The 24471-nt window shown below is 40.5% G+C and overlaps 1 protein-coding gene across 11 annotated transcripts in view; it reads right to left on the reverse strand.

Annotated features, from left to right (window-relative positions):
* Positions 1-24471, reverse strand: part of atp2b2 (ATPase plasma membrane Ca2+ transporting 2) — a 118531-nt gene that overhangs the window by 32537 nt on the left and 61523 nt on the right. For 9 of the 11 annotated variants that reach the window (XM_034135051.1, XM_034135044.1, XM_034135042.1 and 6 more), the window contains 5 exons: positions 6619-6819; positions 3442-3699; positions 2385-2510; positions 843-968; positions 436-468 (listed from right to left, as the gene is read on the reverse strand). In XM_034135051.1, the coding sequence (XP_033990942.1) occupies positions 436-468; positions 843-968; positions 2385-2510; positions 3442-3699; positions 6619-6819 (744 nt within the window). The remainder of the gene's footprint in view (positions 1-435; positions 469-842; positions 969-2384; positions 2511-3441; positions 3700-6618; positions 6820-24471) is intronic. The other 2 variants (XM_034135049.1, XM_034135050.1) reach the window with 1 other exon arrangement.

Below are 24471 nucleotides of genomic sequence, written 5' to 3' on the forward strand. Positions count from 1 at the left end.
TTCAAAAGCTTTTACTGTGCACTCCACTCTACTGCTGGTACATGTGCTGTACACCTGCAAGGCTGTCGCTCTCATGCCATTGTTCTGCAATGCAGAAATGAGATGAGTCTGACAGCCTTTGTTTACTCGTGGCATTCAATAGGTCTTTGAAACAGGACTGCTGTTGAATGCTAGCTAGTTAGTTTGATGAGTGCAGTGCCTGTTATATGGGGAGAGGATTATGCATTGTGAAATGTGTCATCTGTCAACACTTGAGAAGATGCAGTGTTGTGAGGATGCAGCTTCTCTTTGTAAGAGGGGAATTACACAGGGGAAAGGGTGCTCGGCTACAGGAAAGGGGTGTAGAATAACGGCGGTTTATTGGGGATCATTAAGGGTTAGAGAGCAAAAGGATAAAGTACCACTCCCAGGGGTCAGAGAAAGGTGATACTCTACCTGTATTCTGGTGTCCGTCTTCCACTGCCCCTCCTTTGAGGTGAATTTAGAAGGATAAGAGAGTGAGTACAACAATGCACCTGAACCCACAGAACCTGGATCCTGCAGCTCACAAGTGTACCACAACATGCTAATATCATACAGTGCTTATACCCATTCAGGTGCTGCCCAAATACCTACAACAGGCTTATACAGTTCAGAACAGTTCAACAGGTGTACATATGAGCTTATTCTTAATAACCCTTATATATATTATGCATTGATCGTACACTCTTACACTTTCAGGACATAAGGACAGGTTTTTCAAGGGTGCATATCTGAGCCACACTTACAAATTACCGTAATACTTCTGAAGCAAGTGCAGACACATCTTGCATTTGTAGAAAATGATTATTTAATGATCTGACCTTTCTTTTGTTTCTTCTCCTCCTCCTCTGGGCCGGCCCCCAGCAGGGTCATGATGATTCCAGTCTGAGAGTTGACCCCCACAGCGGTCACCACCATGCGCCCTGATCCCTCCATCACATGGGTGCCTGGAAGAAAGCGCAGTAGGGTGTAATGGTAGGATGTTACAACCAGATTAAATGCGTTTGTGTTAACTTACGCAATTCTTTTATAACCCTGAATGAATGGATGCATTTGTTAGCACTACGGTAAAGATGCTAAACTTTAGATGAATAAATTGAATGAATGATTTGGTTAGTCAATCGCAAAAAAACAAACTATTGACACTCCTTTTAAATAGAATGAAGTCAAATGTAACTACACTAAATATAATAATTGTTAATTTCCTTATTTGACCAATTATTCTATTCATTATTTTTGAACAGTATAAAAGTTGTTATTGGTTGGTATGCTACATACAATTTAAAACACATTAGTGTGACTCACATGGTTGATCTACAACATTTAATTCTATATCAGCGTCACTATATCAAACATTAAATCGTCAAAACCAAAGGACAGCATTTTATTCTTAATTCTCATTCATACAGCGAATTATTCTCTATTCTTACACAAAGTCTTATTGTAAATCCAAATGTGCTGGAGTAGAGAGCCAAAAACAGTTTTAAGAAGAGCCCCAATGGGAAACCGTGTAGTAGACTTCTGTGCTTGTGTAGTATACACAAGTATACACACGGAGAACATTATTAACCTTTGGGAGAGAAAGTCCATGTGGGTGAATATGAGGCCAATTAAAGGAGGCAGCAAAAGGCACACAGCTAATTATCCACAGGAAAAGTTCTAAGATGTGAGATCAGATTAACGCATGTTTCTGTTATCAGTGAGATTCTTCAGAAATTCAACAGCTGCAGATTCTGGTGTCCCTGCTGCAGCGAAGGGAAAATAGATGAAAGAAAGCCTCCAGGGCGTCACCAGTGTCTTCTGTTGTCTTTATAATTAAGAACCTATTGTCTTTCGTCCGAGTTAATGCCATGACTGTGACTTATAATTCATTTAGTTTTAAAATACTTTATTCTGAAATAAGTTCTTGGAAGTCTACTCCTTCAATAAACTAGAAACATGTGTGAAGCCTTCTTGTTATATGCCAACATTACACAGTTGCATGTAGTCATTGTAAAAAGTCCTGATTATTATGATGCCATTTAGTATTTCTAATTATGTCAGTTATTTAATGCAGTAGATGAAAATAAAATACAGTGACATTTGGCTAGTAGGTGTACAAAATCTACCCCACTGTATATTCTGATGTTATGCGCATGGTGAAATATTCTCAAATTGTCATTGAACGTTTTTTTTGAAGGATTCAATAATTCCAAACTGCTTTCTATGTTTTGAATACAATAACATTAAAGATTAAAAAACGGTGTGGGTTGAGTCCCCTCCTGTCCCTTTGTCCTTCAGACGTCCCACATTACATGCAGCAGACATGGCCTTGGCGTGCAGTACCGACTCATCCATCTCTACTGAGAGCAGTGACAACATACCAGACAGCAGCATGGGGTCTTTGTCTGCGTTCTTCTTGACGTGGTCGGACTCTCCGGTCAGTGATGACTCATCAATCTTCAGGTCATTGCCCTGGATCAACACGCCATCAGCAGGAAGCAGATCACCTGTAATAATGGAAACAGCAGAGTTGCTAGATTTTCTGTCATTTATGGATACTGCCTTACACACTAAACTAAGTTAAGAAAAACTCAAAAAACACATTGGAGTTGGTCTGTCTGCAGCTAATTAATTCCTCAACATTTAAACACTGTTGCATTCATCTATTTAATTGTTAAAGTGGACTTTATAATTGTAATCCCCCTCTGGAAATGAGGTGGAAGTATTTTCAGCCGCTGAACCACAAAATTGACTTTGCACAGAACAATAGACTAGCCAATGGATAAAGTCGGTGGGCACGTCCAGGCACACCAAAGTTATCAAAATGTACTGAAAACTTTGGTCCATTTTAGTTCACTTTAATCAGTGTTTCAATTAAAGCCACAGTAGAAATCTGCCGCACTTTGCAGCAGAATCAAAACAGCCGCAGCCGTTTGATAGTATTTGCTTTGGGGGAGGGAGGTTTGTGACCACAGAAGCCTCTTGCAGCTCATGTTTGGTATTCTGAAATGTACCAACCTTTTATTAATCCCGTTTAAAGATCTATGAACTTGCATCAAGAAGATATTGGCATGTGAGCTTACACAACTTTCAAAGTTCATTAGCTTCTTGATATAACACACACCAGGGTATCTGCACATTTTCTAAGTACACATTTAATGACTTTTAAGAAAAAATAATACCAATACAAAAAAATCGATGAACTAGACAACAGTATAAACCGTTACCGAGTTTTATTGCATTTGAATAACGGGAAGTATTCTGCACATTACCCAACATGACTGCCTTCGCATTAACAAAAAAAGAATTGTATAGCAGTAGACCAATGGAAACCAATGTCCCCCCCTGCACACTCATTCATTCTGCACCAGATAACATGTAATACCTCCCCTCCTAAAATTCCAGACCTTTTTAGACCTTGAATATCCTCACACCTACCGTATTTGATCTGAGCGATGTCCCCCACCACTATGTCTGACACGGGCAGCTGTATGACCTGGCTGCCGCGGACCACCTGGAACTTCTGCTCCTGCTCGATGCGGTTCTGCAACCCACGGAACTGCTTCTCTTTCGACCAGTCGTTGAAAGCTGTCACCAGCACCACACACACCACAGACAACAGGATGGCGGCGCCCTCGATCCAGCCGGCGTCCGCCTCGCCCTCGTCCTCCACCCCAGCTGCACCCGCGCCACAGACTGCACAAGGGTAGGATGGAAACAAAGAAAAGGGCAAAAGTTATAAAGGTGTTATACTATTTTCTGTGTCTTTTTGGAATGTGTTCTGATGACACTGACTTACAAGCTGGATATCAGATCATGATTTCATACTAAGGTATGTACTGTAAGCTCCTTTATGTGTATAGTATGAACACTTTATAAAGAAAGACACACAACCGGTGTAATCGAAAATCACACTGGAGAGAGTGAGTGCGAATTATTTGCCTGTGTACAATGTTTGTCATATAAAAAGACAATTTCAGAAACAAAATAATATAAAATCTTTAGAGAATTCACTTCTCCTAGACTGGCCATTTGTCTGCTCCACTTCCTATTAATGCCCTGCAGTCTACTGGCTGTGCACTTGGGTATTTGGGAATGAAACAAGGCTTATTCCCAGTCGCCCCCGTGCTGCTTCCTGTAATACTCTGGGAGCTATAGTGGCTACACTCCTGACTAGCTGACTTCAAAGGCCCTCAGTGGGGTGATTTGCTTTGGACTGTACATAAATTGCGGCTCACAAAAGAACAGAAAGCCCCAATATTTTAGGCATTAAATAATGAAGGATCTGAATCAAGCAAGAACTAGACTCAAAGAAGTAATTTGGGCTTTCTGTTGCACTACAAAAGGATTCCAATCAATATGTTCATTTAGTGGATTTACTGCACACGCCGACACATGTTAGACCGCCAGTAGCACTGCACACATATGCACATATAATAATTATATTGTTATCTATGTAAATGACTAAGTATTGTTCATTGAATGTATTTAATTGCATTTTTTCTTTTTCTAGTTTGTACAGTGTTGTCAGAAAAAAATAGCTACTGATTAGTTAACTTTCTCCATAAAGATTATGCAACGTAAGGATGGCATTGATGTGATAAGTGAAGTCATTTTAATATCTTGTGAAGAAAAAAAAGATTGTTAAAAAAGCTTTTTTATGAACAATTAGTAGTATATAAACACGTACATGTGTGCACAAACTGTTTTCGTGTATGTCTCGTGGAAAGACACACAATTGTTTAGATTCACGTTGTTTCTTTGATACAGACGCAATTAAGAGCCTCCTCATTCAACTGCAGCCGGGCTGTTTCATATGTAAATGAGAATTAAGTCTTCCCACCACCTTCCATTTTTGGACTGTTGAGCTTGTTTTGACCTATAAATAAACAAATCCTTAAAGCATTAATGAGTGTCGCGTGGGATATTTTCTTTTCACATATATCAGGACGGTTCAAACCATGTAGTTTCATGACTTCATCTTGCATGATTGCAATGCTATCGCAGTAAATCTGTCCACAGCAAGACAGAACAATGTTTTCTTTATTATCTATGTTTTATATCTACAGTATAGTCATTATCTTTAACACTAAGATTATAATTTAGGTTTTTCTCTCATATGTACTGTCCATCGCTGCTCTGCTATACACTGGCACACAGCCATTCGTTGATTATCTGAATGACGTGTTTTTGAAGTGGAAAGCATATATTTCTATCTGAATTCACGTCTATTCATATCAGCAGGGGTTTATGTGCTGATCAGATTCATAAATTCATATCAGACGAAAATGAGACTTGTATATCGGCACCTTTTTTGCCTCAAGTTAAAGAGAAGCTTGATTACGTTCCTCCAGATGGACGCAGCTATTAGCAGCTATTAGCATAATGATTCCTCAGGCCAGGCTCTCCTTTATTTGGAGAGCTCACTCATAAAGCAATGCTGCTCAAAATATGCAAAGAAAATAATCAAATGAACAGAAAGGTGCGATCAAATTACCAATCATTTTATGACTGGAGTTTTTGGCTGACTGAATAAATAATTTTCTCTCTCATTAACCCTGACTTAATCCTAACCAACCAACTAAAACATGTTATTAACTAAACAATGATTTGATTAACTACCCATGCAAGTGAGACAGTTGTTACCTTTTCTTCTTTCTCTGGTATTTCCACCTTCATAACACTTTAAAACCCTTAAAATGATGACTGGTCCCTTTGGCAGGCTAACTGAATGCCATTACTGTGATAATGCTTTGCGCAATGAGTGATGTTGCTGACTCAGCACCTCGTTATGGTCTCTGTCTTCATTTCCTGTTTCACTGCTCACAGTGCTGATGTATGAGCTCTGGGAGCTCAAGGTTATTTCTCTACTCAATGCTTCATTAACCTTTCCGGTACCTCTCGTGCACACATTTAACACGTTCATATTGTGCACGCACACTCACGAGCAAGCTTGATCTCATGAGGCAGGTCAAAAAGTACGACCTGCCTCAGCAATTTAAAAGTGTGTGGGAAAGTGAGTGCCTGTAGAAGTGTGTGTGTTTGTGCTAATCTAAAGACCTCCAAACAAATGACAAGACAGAATTTAAAGGTCACCTATTATGCAAAATCCACTATGTCACGTCTTTTATACATAAACATGTGTCCCCTCTGTGTAAAGAGATTCTGAAAGTTTCAGGAAAAAAGATTCTCTCTCTTTTTGTCCTGATCCATTTATATAAAAACCTGTCTGAAAATGAGCTGATCAGATTTTGGCCACTTTATGATGTCATAACGATTTTTTGGCTTGTGTAACTATTAGCCAATAACCAACTAAGGTAACCCCCCCCCACCTTATCACCTGAATCTCCTCCTAGAGCAACATTGTGTTCTTTTCAACCAAATATCTCTGAGGGCCGTGGGGAGTGGCTCCTTATTTTCATCTAAAGTAACAGACAGAGAATCAGCACTTTTGAAACAGGGCTGAAACAGAGGGGATTATGGGATGCTACAATGCATGATCTGTTTGGTATTTCGTGCCAAACACTTCGGAGACATGTTTTGTATATATCTGAGACCTATAATATATTGATGAAAAACAGTATAATAGGGGACCTTTAAAGTCACTAAACTCACATTCTCCGCTGCTGTCTCCGGGGGGGTGGTAGAAGGAGAGTCCCAGGGAGATCAGGGCAGCGATCTCCAGGATGATGAGGGTGACGTCCTGCAGGGCCTCCCATACCAGCTGCAGGAAGGTTTTTGGCTTCTTTGGAGGTATCACGTTTTTACCATAGATTTCTTTCCTCTTGTCCAGGTCAGTTTGGTCACCTGCGAGACCTGAGACAGAGAGAGGGAGAAGGAGTTAGATCAATTGTGTTGATCAATTATGTGTCGGATGTTCTAACAGACGAGTTTAATGTTGTACATATTAAGGGTTAACACTACAGCAATCTGCATTTATTCTACATTAGAAATAAAACAATATATATAACAGCCATTTTTATCCAAACGCAAATAAATATTAGTTTAACTGCAAAGCTAAAAACTGCAGATATAATTGCCGTCTTTTTGGATCTTTTTTTCTCTCTGCCTTTCTTTTATCATTTTTGCTCTCCGGGCACACACACCATCTCTAATTACCAGTTTCCAACATGATGGGCCTCGACTCTGCGTTCCTTATATCATTCTGCTCAGCAGATCAGGGCCTTGACCTCATCCACCTCCTCATACTCCATGAACTATTGCACATAAATATCTTTGGCTCTTTTATCTGAAAAACCTTCATTGCCCGAGGGACATTTTACTTTTAGAATGCTGTCAAGAAAATAATGCTCGTGCAGTAGCTCAAATAATATGGCGAAAGGGTCTGTTACATCAGAGGGAATGCTTTGGCAAGAGCAACCGTTCAACTTTGTTATCCAAATAGTATTAACACGAATGAATTGAGAAGCTTGCAAGTAATTATCTTTGATTTGACTTGTTTTAATGATGCATTATGTAAGCTTTCAATGTGGATGAATAGGAATGATAGAAGAATATGTTCTGTGAATATTACAAATATTATGTTAAATATGGACTACTCTACTTCTGTTCTTCATATTGACACATTTTCATATATTCAATCACATTTTCAAAGCTGCAAAATAGTATTGATTATTACCGATTTAGTTTTTGATTGATAGGGATGCTCCGATCGATCGGCCGCCGATTGATATCGGCCAATACTCACTCTCTGCCGATCGATCGGTGCTCTCTAAAAATGACGATCGCGAGAGCCGATAGCATGACGTAAAATACATGACACTTTTCTCTGAGCGCGGCAAAACAAGCTCGCCAAAATGGCTTCACCAGTCTGGCATTATTTTAAGGTGTCCAAAAATGACAATAAAATAGCGGTATGCAACGTGTGTGAAGCAGAAATCCTGCAGCTCCGCCCACTGTGACGGACCGGTGAGCGGAGCAAAACACACAAGAGTTAGACCTAACACACTTAGCTATTTTATCTACCTCTGGAACAAGCTAAACTAGTTATAAATATGTTTATTCTTCACTGTCGGGTCACTCATTACTGGATCAGTGAGCTGCATGAGATACTGACAGGCTGTCAGGAGAGGGAGAGAGGAGAGAGAGAGAGAGGAAAAGAGAGCGGTACGCTAATTTCTCCCGTGTTATTATCCAAAGTTAATGTAAACTTGAATAATGTACTTCATTTGAATGTAATAATTATGTTGGTTGTTTGTGGAAGCGCCAGTGAATGAGCCCCATTAACTGAGACCCATTAACTGAGTTTTAAACATCACTCGAAATGGAAGATCCCCATAGGCCCCACCCACTCGATCGGATCGGCGATCGGTATCGGCCGATACACTCTTAGTGAGTGTTTTGCTCTGCTCACCGGTCCGTCACAGCGGGCGGAGCTGCAGGATTTCTGCTTCACACACGTTGCACACCGCTATTTCATTGTCATTTTCGGACACCTTAAAATACTGCCAGACTGGTGAAGCCATTTTGGCGAGCTTGTTTTGCCACGCACAGAGAAAACTCTGTGTGTCATGTATTTTACGTCATGCGATCGGCTCTCACGATCGGCCTTTATAGAGAGCACCGATCGATCGGCAGAGAGTGAATATCGGCCGATATCGATCGGCGGCCGAATATTTGTACAATAATGATATTTATACAGAAACTCCTCTGAACTTTTAACTAAATCAAACCTTAAAAAATATATTTGCAGCCTGCTAACAACAATGCACAAGTGTGTTCTGAATATTCACATATTCTCTGGCTGCTCTTTTAGTGCAGTACCATTATCTGGTAGCTGAGCGCACACAGTGTGCGTGTTCACAGTGTGCGTGTTCACAGTGTGTGTATCCACAGTGTCTGTGTCGCTCTCTCTCACAACCACAGACATTACCCCAGCATTATGTCATGCATGGTGCGTCACCGGGTCTCCCAGGAGTGGCCCTGGATCGCACCTGATAACATCACTGCTGCATGACACTGTTTCACATGTGAATGCAAATGCGCTGTGAGCCCATTTATTAACATGCAGAGAATAACTGATGTTCAATATGCATCCCATGTCGGAGAAAGAGCAAAAAAGGGAATGACAGAGTGGTCGTGTGAAAAGCAGGAGAGTAAAGAGTTTACATTCCCTTGCTTGAATAAGGGAGCTGGAGCAACTGAGAGGGAGCAGGAGAGAAGGAGGGCATGCAGAAAAGCGAACAATTCCCAGCTCCTAAGTAGGAGAATGCCCTGGTTACAAATAGATCAGTCTATAAATAGCCTCATTATCCATTCTCTTTTAATTGTCTCTGCAAGAGGACCTAGCATGCTATCCCATTGATCTCCACAGCACCCTGCCTCACATCACATACAAGCATGTCTGTGTGTCCATGCATGTGTGTGTACGGCTCGGTGAGTCGTGACTGCCTGCACGTGCTTTGAGTGTGTGTGTGTGTGTAATAAGGCTGGATAAGCATGTCGGCAGTTGCTTGCACTATTACACGGTAAAACGAGAGCTCATATAATCGGGCTTTAACCAGTTCCAGTTGGTTAGATTCACGCACACACAGTTAAATGCAATCTCTACCACAGAGAACACATCTTTTATACATATCCATATTGTAGACCCCGCTTTTTCTTTTTATATAGGTCATGTGCACATCAAATTGAACTTTCCCTCATATTTCTACCAATACCTAATGCACATAATAAAATAAAAATATTCTACTCTGTATTTCTATGTAGTTATAAAATGTAAATGCACCATTCTTCACAAGGGCAGCAATCATTTTACATTAAAATACAACATACTGCATGCTCTTCACTGTGTCTGCCATGTGATAGGCTCCTCTGAGGGTTGGTGGTGCATCAGTTCAGCATGACATCTAGCCTTGTTAAATGCTTCAACTCCTTAAACGCCCTTGAGATGTAAGCTATGCAGTAATCAATCTCCTTAATCATTAAACACTCATTGCTTCCTGCAAAATCCTCTGCTATATTATCATTCCTTCCTGGATAGCTGATTGCAACGCTGCTTAAGATTCATTTGCCAGATTATGAAATATTGTAAGCTAAATACTGTCAGCCCACCTAACTGCTCTGGCAGGGGATTTTGAGGAGGCAGTGAGAGGGCAGAGGAGCAGTGGTGATACACAGATGAGTCACAACAACCTCACACAGGACGAAGGGTGATTGCTAAGGAGTCTGTGTGCTACAGTCCATCAGCAAGTAATGGAGCCCGAACACACTTTATACGAGATGTACATAAGGAATAAAGGGGAATAAGAAACAATGCACTCTTGGTGCTGTTTAGCGGGTCATTTTCTATATGAAGTTATTTTTGAATAGTTTTTGGAAAGTCGACCTAGAGTATATAAACTAAAATAAGAGATGATGCCCCATCGTCATTAGTTTGAAGTCTTTTTAAGATTGTCAGCTTATTGACTTAAAATAAATAGTGGGCATGCTGGTGACTCAGCAGATTAAATAAAGCCATTTATTGTACCAGAAATGCATGATAGTTTGAATCTTGCTTCTGGATTTGGTTGCATTCTACCAAGTCACTCAGTTTCAGTCACTTCACACTGAATAGCTAATTAGGCAGGCATTCTTAATAATAAAACCCATTTGGTCATAATTGACTGTGAGCATTACATCGCTACATAGCTACAGAAATATAATGATGGTATTAATCATGAAAAGGACATGACTGCAGCATAATGAATCAATATGGGCTTCTCTGGCTGCAGAGCTGCCTTTACTTCTGTGACTCTGGAATGAGCCTCTCTACTCTAAGATCAATTTAGAAACCTGACCATAGACTCTGGCATAGGCACAACACTAATGTAATCATGATAAGATACTATGTCATTAAAAATACAATGATTAGACTTAGGACTCTTTTCTTAATCGATGAATGCCTCTTTTCCTCTCCTGCTTATTTGAGAGTAGGATGTGAAAGGTCTAAAGTGGAAAAACAGAATCACATTTATAACACTCTCAATCAGAATTATAAGTTGCACTAAAAGACTTCAGAAACATTATATGGGTTTACAGATTGTATTTAAATTCAATGACCATACAATCTAGAATTTCTCTCCTCCTCTTCTTCACTGTGCTTCCTCTATAATGCATGTCTGCTAATGCACTGATCTTCTAAACACAGCAGGGTTCTGCTTTGACAAATGACACCTACCTAGCATCCTGTTTCATAGACTGGGAAAAACTCAAACTTTACGCTATTCTTTCTGCAGGAGAGGAAATGGGATTTTTTTCAGTCAGGGAGCATGATGGCATATTTTAACAGTTGGTCCTTTTTTTTGTGCGGTTAAAAATAGATCTCCATGGAAACACTATGCAACCCACTCGTTGAGTGGAAATACCCGCAACTCTGAACCTCAGAGAATGTGTGAATATGTAAGTAAGTGTGTGTTCTGTGTTCAAGAGCATGCATGTGCATGTGTGTGTCTGTTCAGAGGGATGTACTGCATGTTTCAACAAAGACAAGAATTAAATGGTGAGATGACTGTAAATGTCCTTTCCAGATAAGCTTGTTACAGTGGAGCGGCAAACAAATAATATAAAATAAAAAAAATGTATATAATGGATTGGACAACGCTCTTATATGCCTGACTTGGACCCAGCAGTATCTGCCCCCCCCCCCCCCCCTCCGAGCACGGTTTGGTTCAACATCTCCCTGCTTGTCTGTCTGAACTTTGTTCCCCCCCCCCCTCATAAAACTGTGTGCCACATTGTCCAAAACAAGTCACCATGGGAACAGGGTTCTCCGAGGATGATGATGATCATCATCATCATAACGACGCAAAATATTGATGCCTTTTTCTGCAGCAAATCAATAGCTTCAACGTGTAACAGAGGGGGAATGAAGAGGGGAGACAGAGAGTGGTTGAAGTGTGACTCAGAGCACAAGAGAGTGAGAGAAAAAGAGTGGGCTGGATGTAGAGTAACTATGAATAATAACCCATCAGCAGCTAAAAGGTAGATAATTATCATGCTCTTATTAGAAGATGGAGTGATGGAGAAATGTGTCACAGTGTCCTTGAGAATGACCTCCATAATTATGACACCATTTTATGCCATAAAGAGAGGATTGTTACTGTGCGTACAAAGGCAGAATTACGTACAAAATATCTTCTTAAGGATCACATTAAGAAATGAATGTACTTATTTAATGTTATGTGTAAGTAAATGACATAGAAAGGAAAATACAATCAACTCTCCTGTACAATCAAAGCAGCTGTCAATCAAAGTTGTCAATCATGACGTCCCTCCGAATGTATCAAAGAAAGAACAACATTTGAAAATATATCAGCATGATAAGAACAATGGAAAAGGAATTAAACCATATTTTGGAAAGACATTTGTAGTGTACAGTGACCCTTTAGTTTGGGCCATGTGCTATCCGCTAACATGGAGGGGGAAGGTTTCGGACCAATACTGCAGTTGGCCACCAGGGGGCCATCACAATGTTTTGGTTTACTTTTTCCCTTTGAGTTGTGATGTCTTCCATCTATATATAAAGTCATTAGGAAAGACTTGTGTGCAGGGTGATAGCGAGTGTATGGATGAGATAGAGAACTAGCGATCTATCTGTTAGCGTAGCAGCACAGTGCGAGCAAATGTTAGGCTAGATGTTGGTGAGCCAAGGTCCATTGACTTGCCACCTACTGTACTAAAGTGATGTGGTTAGCTGCAACAACTTCACTTAAGTTGGAAAGACCTTTAAGGTGGACAAGCTGTGCATAGCATTCTATGTAAGAGGAGTAGGAACAAACTGAAACCAGAGTTAAATGTCTTGTAATGACAATGCCACATAAACCTTTGCTTTAAATTCAGTTTCCAAGGTAATCGAGGTCTAAAGAAAATCCAGTGGATCAGAGAATAGGATGAAGACGCATTTCATCTAATCTTCAATTTAAGACAATAGTCGGAAATATGACATTTGAACAACCGATTCCTCAGAAGGGGGCCACACCCAGCAGCACAGCAGTTCCACCCAATGCTGCATGAAGACCTAATTAGAGAAACCAAGTCCTTTTTTACACTTAAATGCAATTGGGCTTGATGTCTTGGGGGGGGAAACATCAGGGGACTGATGTGAGTGCAGAGTTTGAAACAGCAGTCAAGAGGCGTCTTGTGTTCAGGGAGGGTTTCTTTAAGTTTTGTTTTAGCACTTTCTTATTTGGTGTTTTCTTTATTTATCAAATGATCAGTCTCTTTGCTCAGATCACTATGTGGTTTTGCACGCTCTGATTCTCTGACACTTCACAACCATGAGGATTGAGAGAGCACGAGGGCATGTCAGGAGGCAGGATCTCTGTGAGAGGACGAGTTGATTTGACATGTCTTCAGTGAAGCAAAACAGGCGAGCAGATAATACTGCACTGTATGTAAACAGATGAGAAAATACATTTTCTCTTTTCATGTGGAGATGCAGGGTCACACGAAAACAAATAGATCTATTGTTCATTCCCCTACAGAGAGCCCCATCTGAAAGGTAATGGACTGGAAAGTGACACTGAGTAATTTCTGACACCATGTCTTTCCCTTATAGTGTACTCTATGTGTGTAGGTTCATATGCGTGTGACACCATACTACAACCTATTATGGTGGGTTTTTGCAGCCCAGTAACATATTGTAGATGAACTGTGCTACAAGATAATATCCGCAGATTTCCACATTTTACTCAGGCAAAACTCATAGGAGCTCTGGTTATGGTGGCTGCTTTACTGGAAACTAACTTATATGAATAGTTTGACATTTTGGGAAATGTGCTTATTTTTATGCTGATTAAACTTAAAAGAAAAGACTGATACCTCTCTGATATCTGTTCCGATAGTTCCTGGGATTTTGCGTTCACACCAAAAAGATCTTGAACTAGAACTGTTTGTTGCAAACCTTTTCACCCCTATTTAATCCCTGCTAGAGAGCAGGGACTTTCCTGGGGAGAAAAAGGTTCCAATTTCTGATTGGCTGGGCGAATTGCAAACCACGCCCCGTAAAACTCGGGAAAATGTTTGTGAAGCCGCCATTCACAAAGCAGAAGAAGAAGAAGAGGTGACATCAGCGACTCCCTCTGGGACTTATTCCGGTGTGAACGAGATTTACTAGATAGTTCCAGGAAATAAAAGTTCTGGGGAAAAGTTCCGGGAACTATTCCTGGGAAAAGTACTTGGTGTGAAAGCGCCCAATGAGTTTGATTTGTCTGTTGCAATTTGTATACACAACAATCAGAGTTCCCCCTTTCTTTGGGCTCAACATGGTAACGGTGCCACATCAACAGCTCAAAAACAGAAAAGAAGAGATAAGGACACCATCACACACTTCTCGATGATTGACAAGGACACTTATTGTGCTTTTAATTAGTGAGCTTTAAAGGAGCTGGTAGCCAAACCTTTGAATGGGGCATTCATCTTCAAAGATTATCATGCTAGATTTCAGCTGAATACTTAATACATACATGCAAAACAGTGTTATAGGTCTTTCTTTATGAAGACAAAGAAACCACTGAACATTTATTTTGTTTTTTGTGTGTTTTCCTTTTAAAGGCCAACACAGTTTTCAAACAGTCTGCCGACAACCAAAATGAAATGTATGTTGCATTGGCGAAAAAAAAGAATGCAGCTGTGTGTGTGTGTGTGTGTGTGTGTGTGTGTGCGCGTGTGTATTTATGTGAGTCTGTGGAGGCAGCTGTACAAGTGGGTGATTTTTGCTGTCACGCACTGTGCTCTATGAGTCTGACTCATGCGAGAAATGGCAGAGTGGAGTGAGAGAACACAGCTCACAGCTCTCTTTTTCACACACACACACACACACACACACACACACACACACACACACACACACACACACACACACACACACACACACACACACACACACACACACACACACACACACACACACACACACACACACACACACACACACACACACACACACACACACACACACACACACACACACACACACACACACACACACACACACACACACACCACACACACACACACACACACCACACACACACACACACACACACACACACAAACTGATTATTACTTATTATTCCTACCTTACAGTATATATGTCCATAGATGATGCGGGGGAGTCTTGCACAGCTGTTGCATAAAAGACTAAATAATGCACCCCACATTCATTTGTACAAGCTATTTCCTTCTGAACCAAGTACACATGCTTTTTAGTTTCTATGACGATAATTCTTGCACTTTTATTTTATAATGTTGTGAAAAAAGGCTGATTATGTAATGTTACGCAAGACAAAGAAACAAAAAGAAACCTTAGATGTGGTTGGTGTATGCTGCTTTCATCACAGAATGTAAATACCCAAAGGATTCATTTACACTTCTTAGATACATTTTTTAGCTGACAGTCACAAATGTAGGATGAAGGCTTCAGTGCATATGGTCCTAATCCTAAAAAAGATAATGCTGCGTTAAAATGCTGTGCATGTGAGATTCAGGTCACATTAGGCATCAATGGTTTTGTGTCATACCTGGTGCGTTTATCTAAAAAAAACGAAATCTGCATAAGGGCTGCACAATATAAAATGCTTGCATGTTTGCATTGTGGGTGAGGTTCATTGCATCAAACAAAGCCCTCCCGATTTCTTCTTAAGCTGAGTACAGTTAATGTGTAAATAAATCTAATGTGTGTGACAAAGAGGAGTAAAGTAAGGCTGAAAACACTTACAGCTCAAATGTGCCGATTCAACATACTGCAAGTGATCAATGTGAAAAAAACCATATAACAAATATGAGTCTCTTACTGATTGTATAAGTGCTACATTGTATCGGTTGCACCATCTGAGCAACATTGTAATTATAGATCTGTGTGTGTGTGTGTGTGTGTGTGTGTGTGTGTGTGTGTGTGTGTGTGTGTCAGAGAAAGCGATAGTAAGAGTATGCCAGCGTGTTTACACAACTGCTTGATGATAACTGGACAAAGAGTAACAGGGTCAGTGTCCTTCATCCTGTAATTCAAGAGAGATCAACCATTTATTCAATCAATCATTATTGCATCAACCCGGTAATGATCACTGGTATCTTTTATCAATCTATGTTCAGATAATTGTCGAGTAAACAAAATATCAGTCAATTCCAAATTGTTTTACTTCTCTCTATGTATTTGTATTTATTTCTGTGTGTGTGCCGTTGCAACACCTACATTTCATTCTTTATAGGCTTAAGGCTTAATGTATCTGTTGATGACATTTGTTATGAAATCTTACAATTATTAAACTTGTAGACCCTGTGATGAAAGAATAAGAGCTGTTGCTATCCAGTAGCCTTTTAAACAGCCGTCTTCTCCTTTTTTTACGTTCTCACTTTCTCAGCACTTTCCTGCATATATTAAGGAAACACAACTGGTCCCTATTCCTTTGATGTGTAAGTCTGCAGTAAGCATATTTATATAGGAACTGTTGCATTTTTAACTGCACAACAATGTTGAGAGCTTCCATAAGAGCAGGCTAAACATTACTCTATATTCTCATTTACTAAATCTAAAAATAATTCCACATGGTTGACGGTAATGGCTTTTAAGGAAAACCTACTAAGATTTGAATAATGCTATCTCAAATAACCCTGCAAGTCATTTTGGCTCTGATCAACATTGCAAATTTGAAGCTGTAGTATTATCCTCTCATGCCCACACACAGATACAAACCGCACACACACACACACACACACACACACACACACACACACACAGTGGACACACAGTCACACACACAGCTCAGCAGCCCTTTCCCCGTGGCAGTGAAAAGGGAGAGCGTTCAGGGCCAAGAGGCTGAAAGGGAGAGTGACTGCTCTCTATCTGCTGTCTCCCATCTGGGTGTCAGTCTCTGGTTTCGCCCAGAGGCTCAGATAAGCTCAGGACACAATAGGGACAGCTATTAAAATTCAAACTACCAGAGAGAGTCATGAAATAGTCATGACCGGTAAGATAAATCTACACACTCGCATGGGCCCCTCATTAACCATCCTCTTGGAAGTGCAGGGCGAATACAGTGTTGAGAGGAGATAATAGATAATAGGAATGATAATCGTGATTCATTTGAATATAAACTACTAATAATACACAATAATTGTAATTCAAATTTGGCATGATCCAATATTATAATTTATATTAAATATATTTAATAATCCAATACATTCTTGCAATAGGAGTTTAAAAACACTAACGCTGAACACTGAAGAACTGAAGTATTGATCTCTGCTGGCTTATGCAGTAGCACTTTGATTGAACTGTAATGTGACTGAGCCAATGAAAGCGCATCCAAAAAGTTCCATCTGCTGCACAAATGGATGCATCTCCTTTAATATTCCTGACATGGAATAGATGTACTCACGGTATTCAACACAATTGATTTTTCCACATGCCGCTAATGTAAGGCTAGAATTGGCAGGGTAATATTTCCGTCCCGTAAAGACTAAAATAAGACTTTGAATGCATGTCTTTTCCTCATAATAAATGTAATTTCAATCAACACTTAAGTGTACAGGAGGAAAAAACCTTGTACAGCAAAAGTTTGATCATAGGTTATGTAAGCAGTTTCTAAATGAAGGTTCTGTTCAATCCAAAAGGTGTTGGACTATATGTTTTCACTGGATAGAATTGCAAGAGCTGAGTTAAAGAAGGGAACTGTAGAAGCTGAAATGATGTGTTGGTGTTTGATCTTGATCCCTTGGGTGACAGTGACTATATATGTGGCAGTACCTATATTCCCCCTGGCAAAACTAAACAGCTTTATTTTCTCATTCATTTATGCTCATGAGCAAGGCGGGTATTGAAAAAGAAAAGGTAAAATACTGAGAGCAACAGAATCCACGTTCCTGGTCCTGCTTGGATGGAATGGATTATTCTCCACATAATGGGCCAACTCAAAGTTAAAGGATAGCTGCTCCATGCCCTTGAGCAAGGCAAGGCTGGATCTGGTCCAAGACTGTATCTGTTTATGTGCCCTTGAGAGGGAAAAGCTGTCAGTCTGTTTTGGCAGCAGTGGTACCACCCTCGTTCTGCCCCACAGCGGGAGAAGAGAGAGCAGAGAGGTCAACTCAGGAAAAAGAGCTGACATGGAGAGAAACAAGCCGGTTATAGCCCGGGACTCTGCATATTCAGCTGAAAGCATCAGCACGCCTGTCAACGAGCTATCCATACTCTTGGCTTGCAGCAGCCAGTTCAGATTCAGGACATTTGAGAGGACAACAGCCGAATGTAGATATATGACAGCGAGCTGAGACTTTGGCAGCTTTCGGCACTGTATTTTAGAGCAATTAGCTTAGCTTAGGATGGACTTTCCAGGGGAGCAGGAGCTCAGTTAATTGTTTGCTGTGGTTGCCTGGTGGTAGAATGAGGGGGGGGTCACAGGTTCAACAGCACCTCCTCTACCCTACCTTTACACGCATTGTTAATGTAGACAGAAAAACAAAAGGAAATGGTGTCGATTACAATTTAAATAGGGAAATAAATGTTTACTTAACTTATATGAAGGGAGATTATTTGACGTCCCTGATAAGGATGCATTAGCTTTACATCACCAAGTGTTTCAATTACTAAACTGCAGCATTCAACAGTGTGCCTTTATTCTTAAAAAATGCCATTGATACAATATTAGATCATAATAAAATAACAAAACTTTCACATCCATTGGAAATCACTTCCAGTAGGGTAGCTTTAAGTGATAGCTTGATATTTGTTCGGATATGATTGAAAGTATAGCTTAAGGATTTTTACAATTAACAGTTGAAATGTTTTCTTGCTGTAGGTGGATGCTTCTTTTACATAAACACATTAAAGTTGATTGAGCACATGTTTTATTCATCCACGGATTGCTTTACAGTCAGTTTTGAGACTAACTACCACATATATTTTTACATTTTCAGTCATGCCATCTGAGTTCCTATCTGTACACTAGTAGAATACACTCACACAGGCAGACGTAGTGTATACTGTTGTGAGTCAGCGCCAGGCTCCTTGGGAGCAGGCCAACATGGTCTGGTTTTTAGCATCTGTCCTCTTAATTCAGTCAGGCATCTCTTGGGACAGCTGACTTCACTGCCAGCCATGTCCAGCCAATTATTGCTGCTTGATTTGTTTAGACCAATGTGTTTGAAACATAAATAAATATACTTTATGTGCTGCACAGAATATTAGCGACAATATTAACAACATTTGTTTTCGCATTGGAAACCATTTCAGCACCTAGAACTCAACTTGAGCTTGGCTTGTTCTCATCTATTGTAAATTAATCTTAAGGGAACTTGAATTGAACCACTGTTGATAAAAAGAGGGAAAGCTTTCAGATTATAATGTACACAACAGAAATGAGGCTTGCTTTACAGAAGGGATGTTTTTCAGGTGACATCTCATGGAAATACATTTTGTTTGATGCAAGACCTTGTTTAATCCCTGTCTGGGAAACCAGCCCACAGCGTGTGTGTCTATAGACAGTAATCATACCCTTATATAAAAGCCCCAGCATTTGAAAAGTGATTGCACTTTAAAACACCTCGCAGCAGAATTGTTCACGTTATTATTTTGTTCTACCTTTATCTGCTCTCCTTTTCGTATTATGTTGCATTTCAAATGCGGCATACAAAAGCTTTATCAGATGCCCTTGCATCTTTCTTAGTTTCTTTTATCAATTAAAGTAGATGAATGGCAAAAAATGCATGCACAAAATATGTTTTTGGGTTCTGAGGTTGGCGAAACTGTCCTTTATTTTAGAAATACATTAAATCTGCAGCAATAATTGCAAAAAAATAGTTTCTTTGCTTTACAATAAATGATCAAGCTTTCAGGTTCAAATGTGAGTGCAGTAAAAAATCTTAAAACTGATATTTTTCACAGTATCCGGAGTTGACAGTAGTCATTTTGCAACAAATGAGGAAGTCAGATGAGAGCCAAAAGGTCTGCTTAGATGGGAGGTTGGGTTGGATAAATTGGTCATTAAACCAAATCATTTCACTCAGGAGGCCGCTGCGCTGAAACGTTGACGTGGTTATGTAACAAACTTAGTGACGTAAAAAACACTGAATCATTTTTTTCTCAACATCTATTTCTGTTGCATAAACTAAAAAATAGTTGTTTGTTTAACTTTAAAAGATTTACCACACGTTGTTGGGTATTCAACATAAAACCATAAAAACAGGGGGTGGCATAAATACAGGTAAAAACTGCTAGATGCTACGTCATAGATCCGTCCTATAGATTGCAGGTTTAAAGATCAAGTTAAAAAACAACCTGTGGCAAAGAAAACACACCAACCAGAGAACCCAATCTGACATGTGTGTGTACCTCCTGGCCACACGAAATGCAAGTGCCTCTCATTTTAGTGCTAATAACTGATCTAGAAGCATCAATACAATTATTGCAACAATCAATAAAATGTAGAAGCTAAACAACTCCTGAAGACTTCCACATAGTCTTTCCCACTGTGAATCTTCTTAGTATTGCATTTAGAGTGCAATTACAGCGTGATTAACCACTGTGCCACAATACTGTTTGAGCAGTGCCTCAAGGTCACCGCCACTACACTGCAGAACACCTGCGTGAGTAGTGGCATGTATTTCATTGTGTGTGTGAGTGTGTTTGTGTGTGCGTCTGCCTACGGTGAAGTGTTGCTCCCTCGCAGAGCAAAATGGCTGTATATCACTTATAATCTGTCCTCTGAGAGCCAGCTCTCTCTCGTCTTTACTTCCTCCTATTCTATCCTCTCTCTTTCTATCTCTTCCATTCCTTTTACAGAGTCATTAGGGGAGGGGAGGGCAGAGAGGAGAGAAACAGAGGAGGAGAAGGAGCTGCAGAGCCGGAGAAATGGTCCTTATTAAAGAGACTCCATGAGAGAGATCCCTTGTGGGACAGAGATTAAATAGACTGCGTCAGAGGGGAACACGCTCGTGCAGGACGTGATAAGGATGATCATCAGGCAGTGAGGGATGGACGGAGGGAGGAGGAGAACGGGAGTAAAGAGAAAAAAGCGATCATGGACCAATAGACAAGAAGAATGAAGAAGAGGAAGAGAAGGAACAGCCAAGCCGGTCTCATTTCCGACCTGTCACAGAGACACTTGGTCAGGACCCTTAGGCGACACTTTTTAACACGCTGGGCAGCCCTGCGCGGAAATATATGACACTCCACTACTGTCGCCTCAAACACGCTGTGAATTTGAATTTTGTACTTGGGTATATTAGATCCACTGGCTAAGATTTAATAAAAGGTTGTGGTTTGGAATAAAATAATTATTTTGTTTACCTAAGGAATCTTAACATAGAGTTCTGTTTTTGTAATAAGGGAAAGAAACAGGGGGTTTTACTTCTGGAGCAATTGCTGTTGATGTTGAGCATCTAGTATTACCACGGATGTATTTATATTGAAGTTCCTTTTAAGCCTGGTGCATCATAAGTGGGTATCAGTCACATGACGAAGCGCCTGTATTTGGCGCCCTGGGAATGAGAGCGGGCCCGACGACCGGGCTGAGATAAGAAGAGGAGAAGGTGCAGAAATGTGGCAGCACACAGACTGAAATGTGGACTTTATTTCAAGGGAGGGATATAAAAAGAATAGACGGAACACAGGGAGGAGGTGGGTGTGAATGAAGAGAAATGAGAAAGAAACGCGATGAAATGAGAGAGGTGTTTAAACCAAACTGCAGTCACAGAGAGGAGAGAGGGAGAAGGTTAGAAGAGGTGGATGACAGATGAGGGGGGCTAACTGTTTCCTGAGTTATGTATAGAATTCATAAATGCCTCGTCATGGGAGCGGTACAGAACATAGCGGGTGAGATATGTGGGAGGAGGAAAAAAAGTGGAGAAGGCACAACACTGTCTTCATATTAAAGAGGGACATAACAGTGCTGTGTATTAAAGAGATGGACAGCTGTATCAGCAAGAGGAGGTAACAGCGGAATAGAACAAAACAAAGATACTAAGTAGGTGTACATTTGATTCTTTTTGACTATCCTTCATTTGTCCCATCTCATATATTTGTCTTGCTACACCTCCAATTTTCTTCTTTTCATTGTTGCCTACCACACACAAAACATCTTTACATTGGTGTCCTTGTGTGCGTGCGTGCGTGAGGTATCGAGTCTCATTCGGATAAACAAGTGGTCAACCTCAGTGAGCGAAATGTTAACAAAAGAACCACCAACATTCTCGTCCCATGGGAAATACCCACAGCGTGTATCATCTGGCCGCGATCCTCCACTGTCAATACTGCCACAAACAGCCGGTGTATTCCCCTCAGGGACCTGCGATGAACACAACTGTCTTTCTGCAAGCACACTTGGCAATGCTCAATGGCAAAATAATTGTCCCTTAAGTACGTTTTCAAAGAGAAATATATGAATAACTGTCAAAAATAAATCTGCTGCCTTTCTGGTGTTTTATTGAGTTCATATTTTAAGGACAACATTATTTAGAACTGGTGTGCTACTTTGCCAGCACTACTACATTGTTACAAACTAAATAAAAGAAGTGAGAGTAGAAGAGAGAGATGATGAAGGTTATAGATGTAGAGCAGGACTATTTCGGCTGCGCTGTACACCGGCCCACTGGGAAACCGGTGACCGACCAGCACACTGAAATAGAAATGGGAGCAGAGGAGAGAGATATGGTGTGGTGAGACAGAAGAGGGAGTTAGAGAGAGAGAGAGAGGAGAGAGAGAGAGAGAGAGAGAGAGAGAGAGAGAGAGAGAGAGAGAGAGAGAGAGAGAGAGAGAGGGGAGGGAGGGAGAGAAAGGGCATGTGGAAGGCTGATGAGAAGGAGGTCTAGAGGGGACAATAATGATAGAAAGAGGAGAAAATCCATGATAACGTTGTGAAGTGGAAGGACCTTTTTGTCTTTTTATAAAGTGTTAAAGGAATAGTTTGACATTTAAAAATCTAAACCAGGAAATATGTACAGAAGCTGGTGCCTATTACTGTAACAGTTTGGCAATTCAATAGGTTATGGCCATTAGTTTTAATCCTTTTGACATTGTTGCTTAATCTTTTTTCTCTACTTTCTAAATACAATAATACCCATTAGCCCCAAATGCTGTTGCTATGGAGAAGGGTACATCCAGTATTGGCTTCTATGAAGTTTAACATTTCCATCCTTTGTGCCATTAGCCACATGAGAGTCCAAAAAAGCACCATGAAAGTTTCAGTTGTTTAAACATTGTATTGTCTAGATATTTCTTACACAGTTGTTGTTTCTTCTTCTGTAATTATTAAACGGTGGGAGTCTCATGCACATCGAAAAGCCAGACAAACCTGCGATTGTCTACAGACACAAATAAGGGACTTCTATTTTAGGAGCCTGTTGGAGGGTGTGGAAGAGGATAACAAAGGTGAATGGGAGACATAAGCTGTTGGTGTCTATATCATTAACCTGGCATGGACAACAATTGCTATTTAAGTCTTGATACAGATTACATGTAAGGTAAACATTCTTATATTAGGTTGAAGATCATTACATTCTACATATAGTTTTGCTGCACTTGTGATATGTGTAAGAATCTAACCAAAAAGCTGCTGATGTAAAAAAATACATTGTGTGACTTTGTTTAAAATCAAACTGAATGTTTATAGCAAACTTGAAATTATAAAAAAGGTGACAATGGCAGATATCAGGCCGAATGTGTAGGCATGCTGGTGGGTGTTCTGCTTTAGATTACAATACTATTAGGCTTAAGTTATAATACTATTAGGCTTAGTGTACTTTAGCCACAAAATACAATATCTGATTTGTATCATATTAAAGGTGGGGTAGGTAAGTTTGAGAAACCGGCTCGAGATCGCTAGAATTAGAAAATACACAACCGGAGAAAATCTGCCACTTCCTTACAGAGCCCCTCCTCCAACACACACGAACGCGCACATGACTAATGAGGGCACGAGATAAGTTTGTGCACAGATGGAAGGCTGACAGGCAGGTAGGCCATCCAGTTATTTTAGCCGGGCCGGCTAAAATGATTGGTCGTACTTTTTACAGTATTACGGCTTCCACAGATGACATTTTTTTATGGATTTTTTGTCAAAGCACTTAAAGGGGACCTATCATGCAAAATGCACTTTTGTACGTCTTTTATACATGAATATGTGTCCCCGGTGTTCCAGGGAACTCACCAAGTGTCAGAAAACACAACCCTCTCTATTTTCCTCCATACTCAAATCTCTAAAAAAGGGGCTGCAACGGATCTGATAAAAACTGATCCAGATTTGAACACTTTACTGACGTCAGGACGGTGGCGCTACGGCTATTGGGCCAACTCTCCACCCATCAGGGGAATGTGGGGTTGGGCCACGGCCGGCCATTGCCGCTCGAAAGCGCTGGAGACGCTGTAGTACATATGCCAGGCCTGGTAGTGGCGCTGTAGTCTGCCACAAAAGCAGCGAAGAAGACTTCCCGCCCATAGTTACCATGGTTACCCTTCTGTTTATTCTCCGCTGTGGC

Source organism: Trematomus bernacchii, unplaced genomic scaffold, assembly GCF_902827165.1.
Source record: "Trematomus bernacchii unplaced genomic scaffold, fTreBer1.1, whole genome shotgun sequence".
Taxonomy (NCBI): domain Eukaryota; kingdom Metazoa; phylum Chordata; class Actinopteri; order Perciformes; family Nototheniidae; genus Trematomus; species Trematomus bernacchii.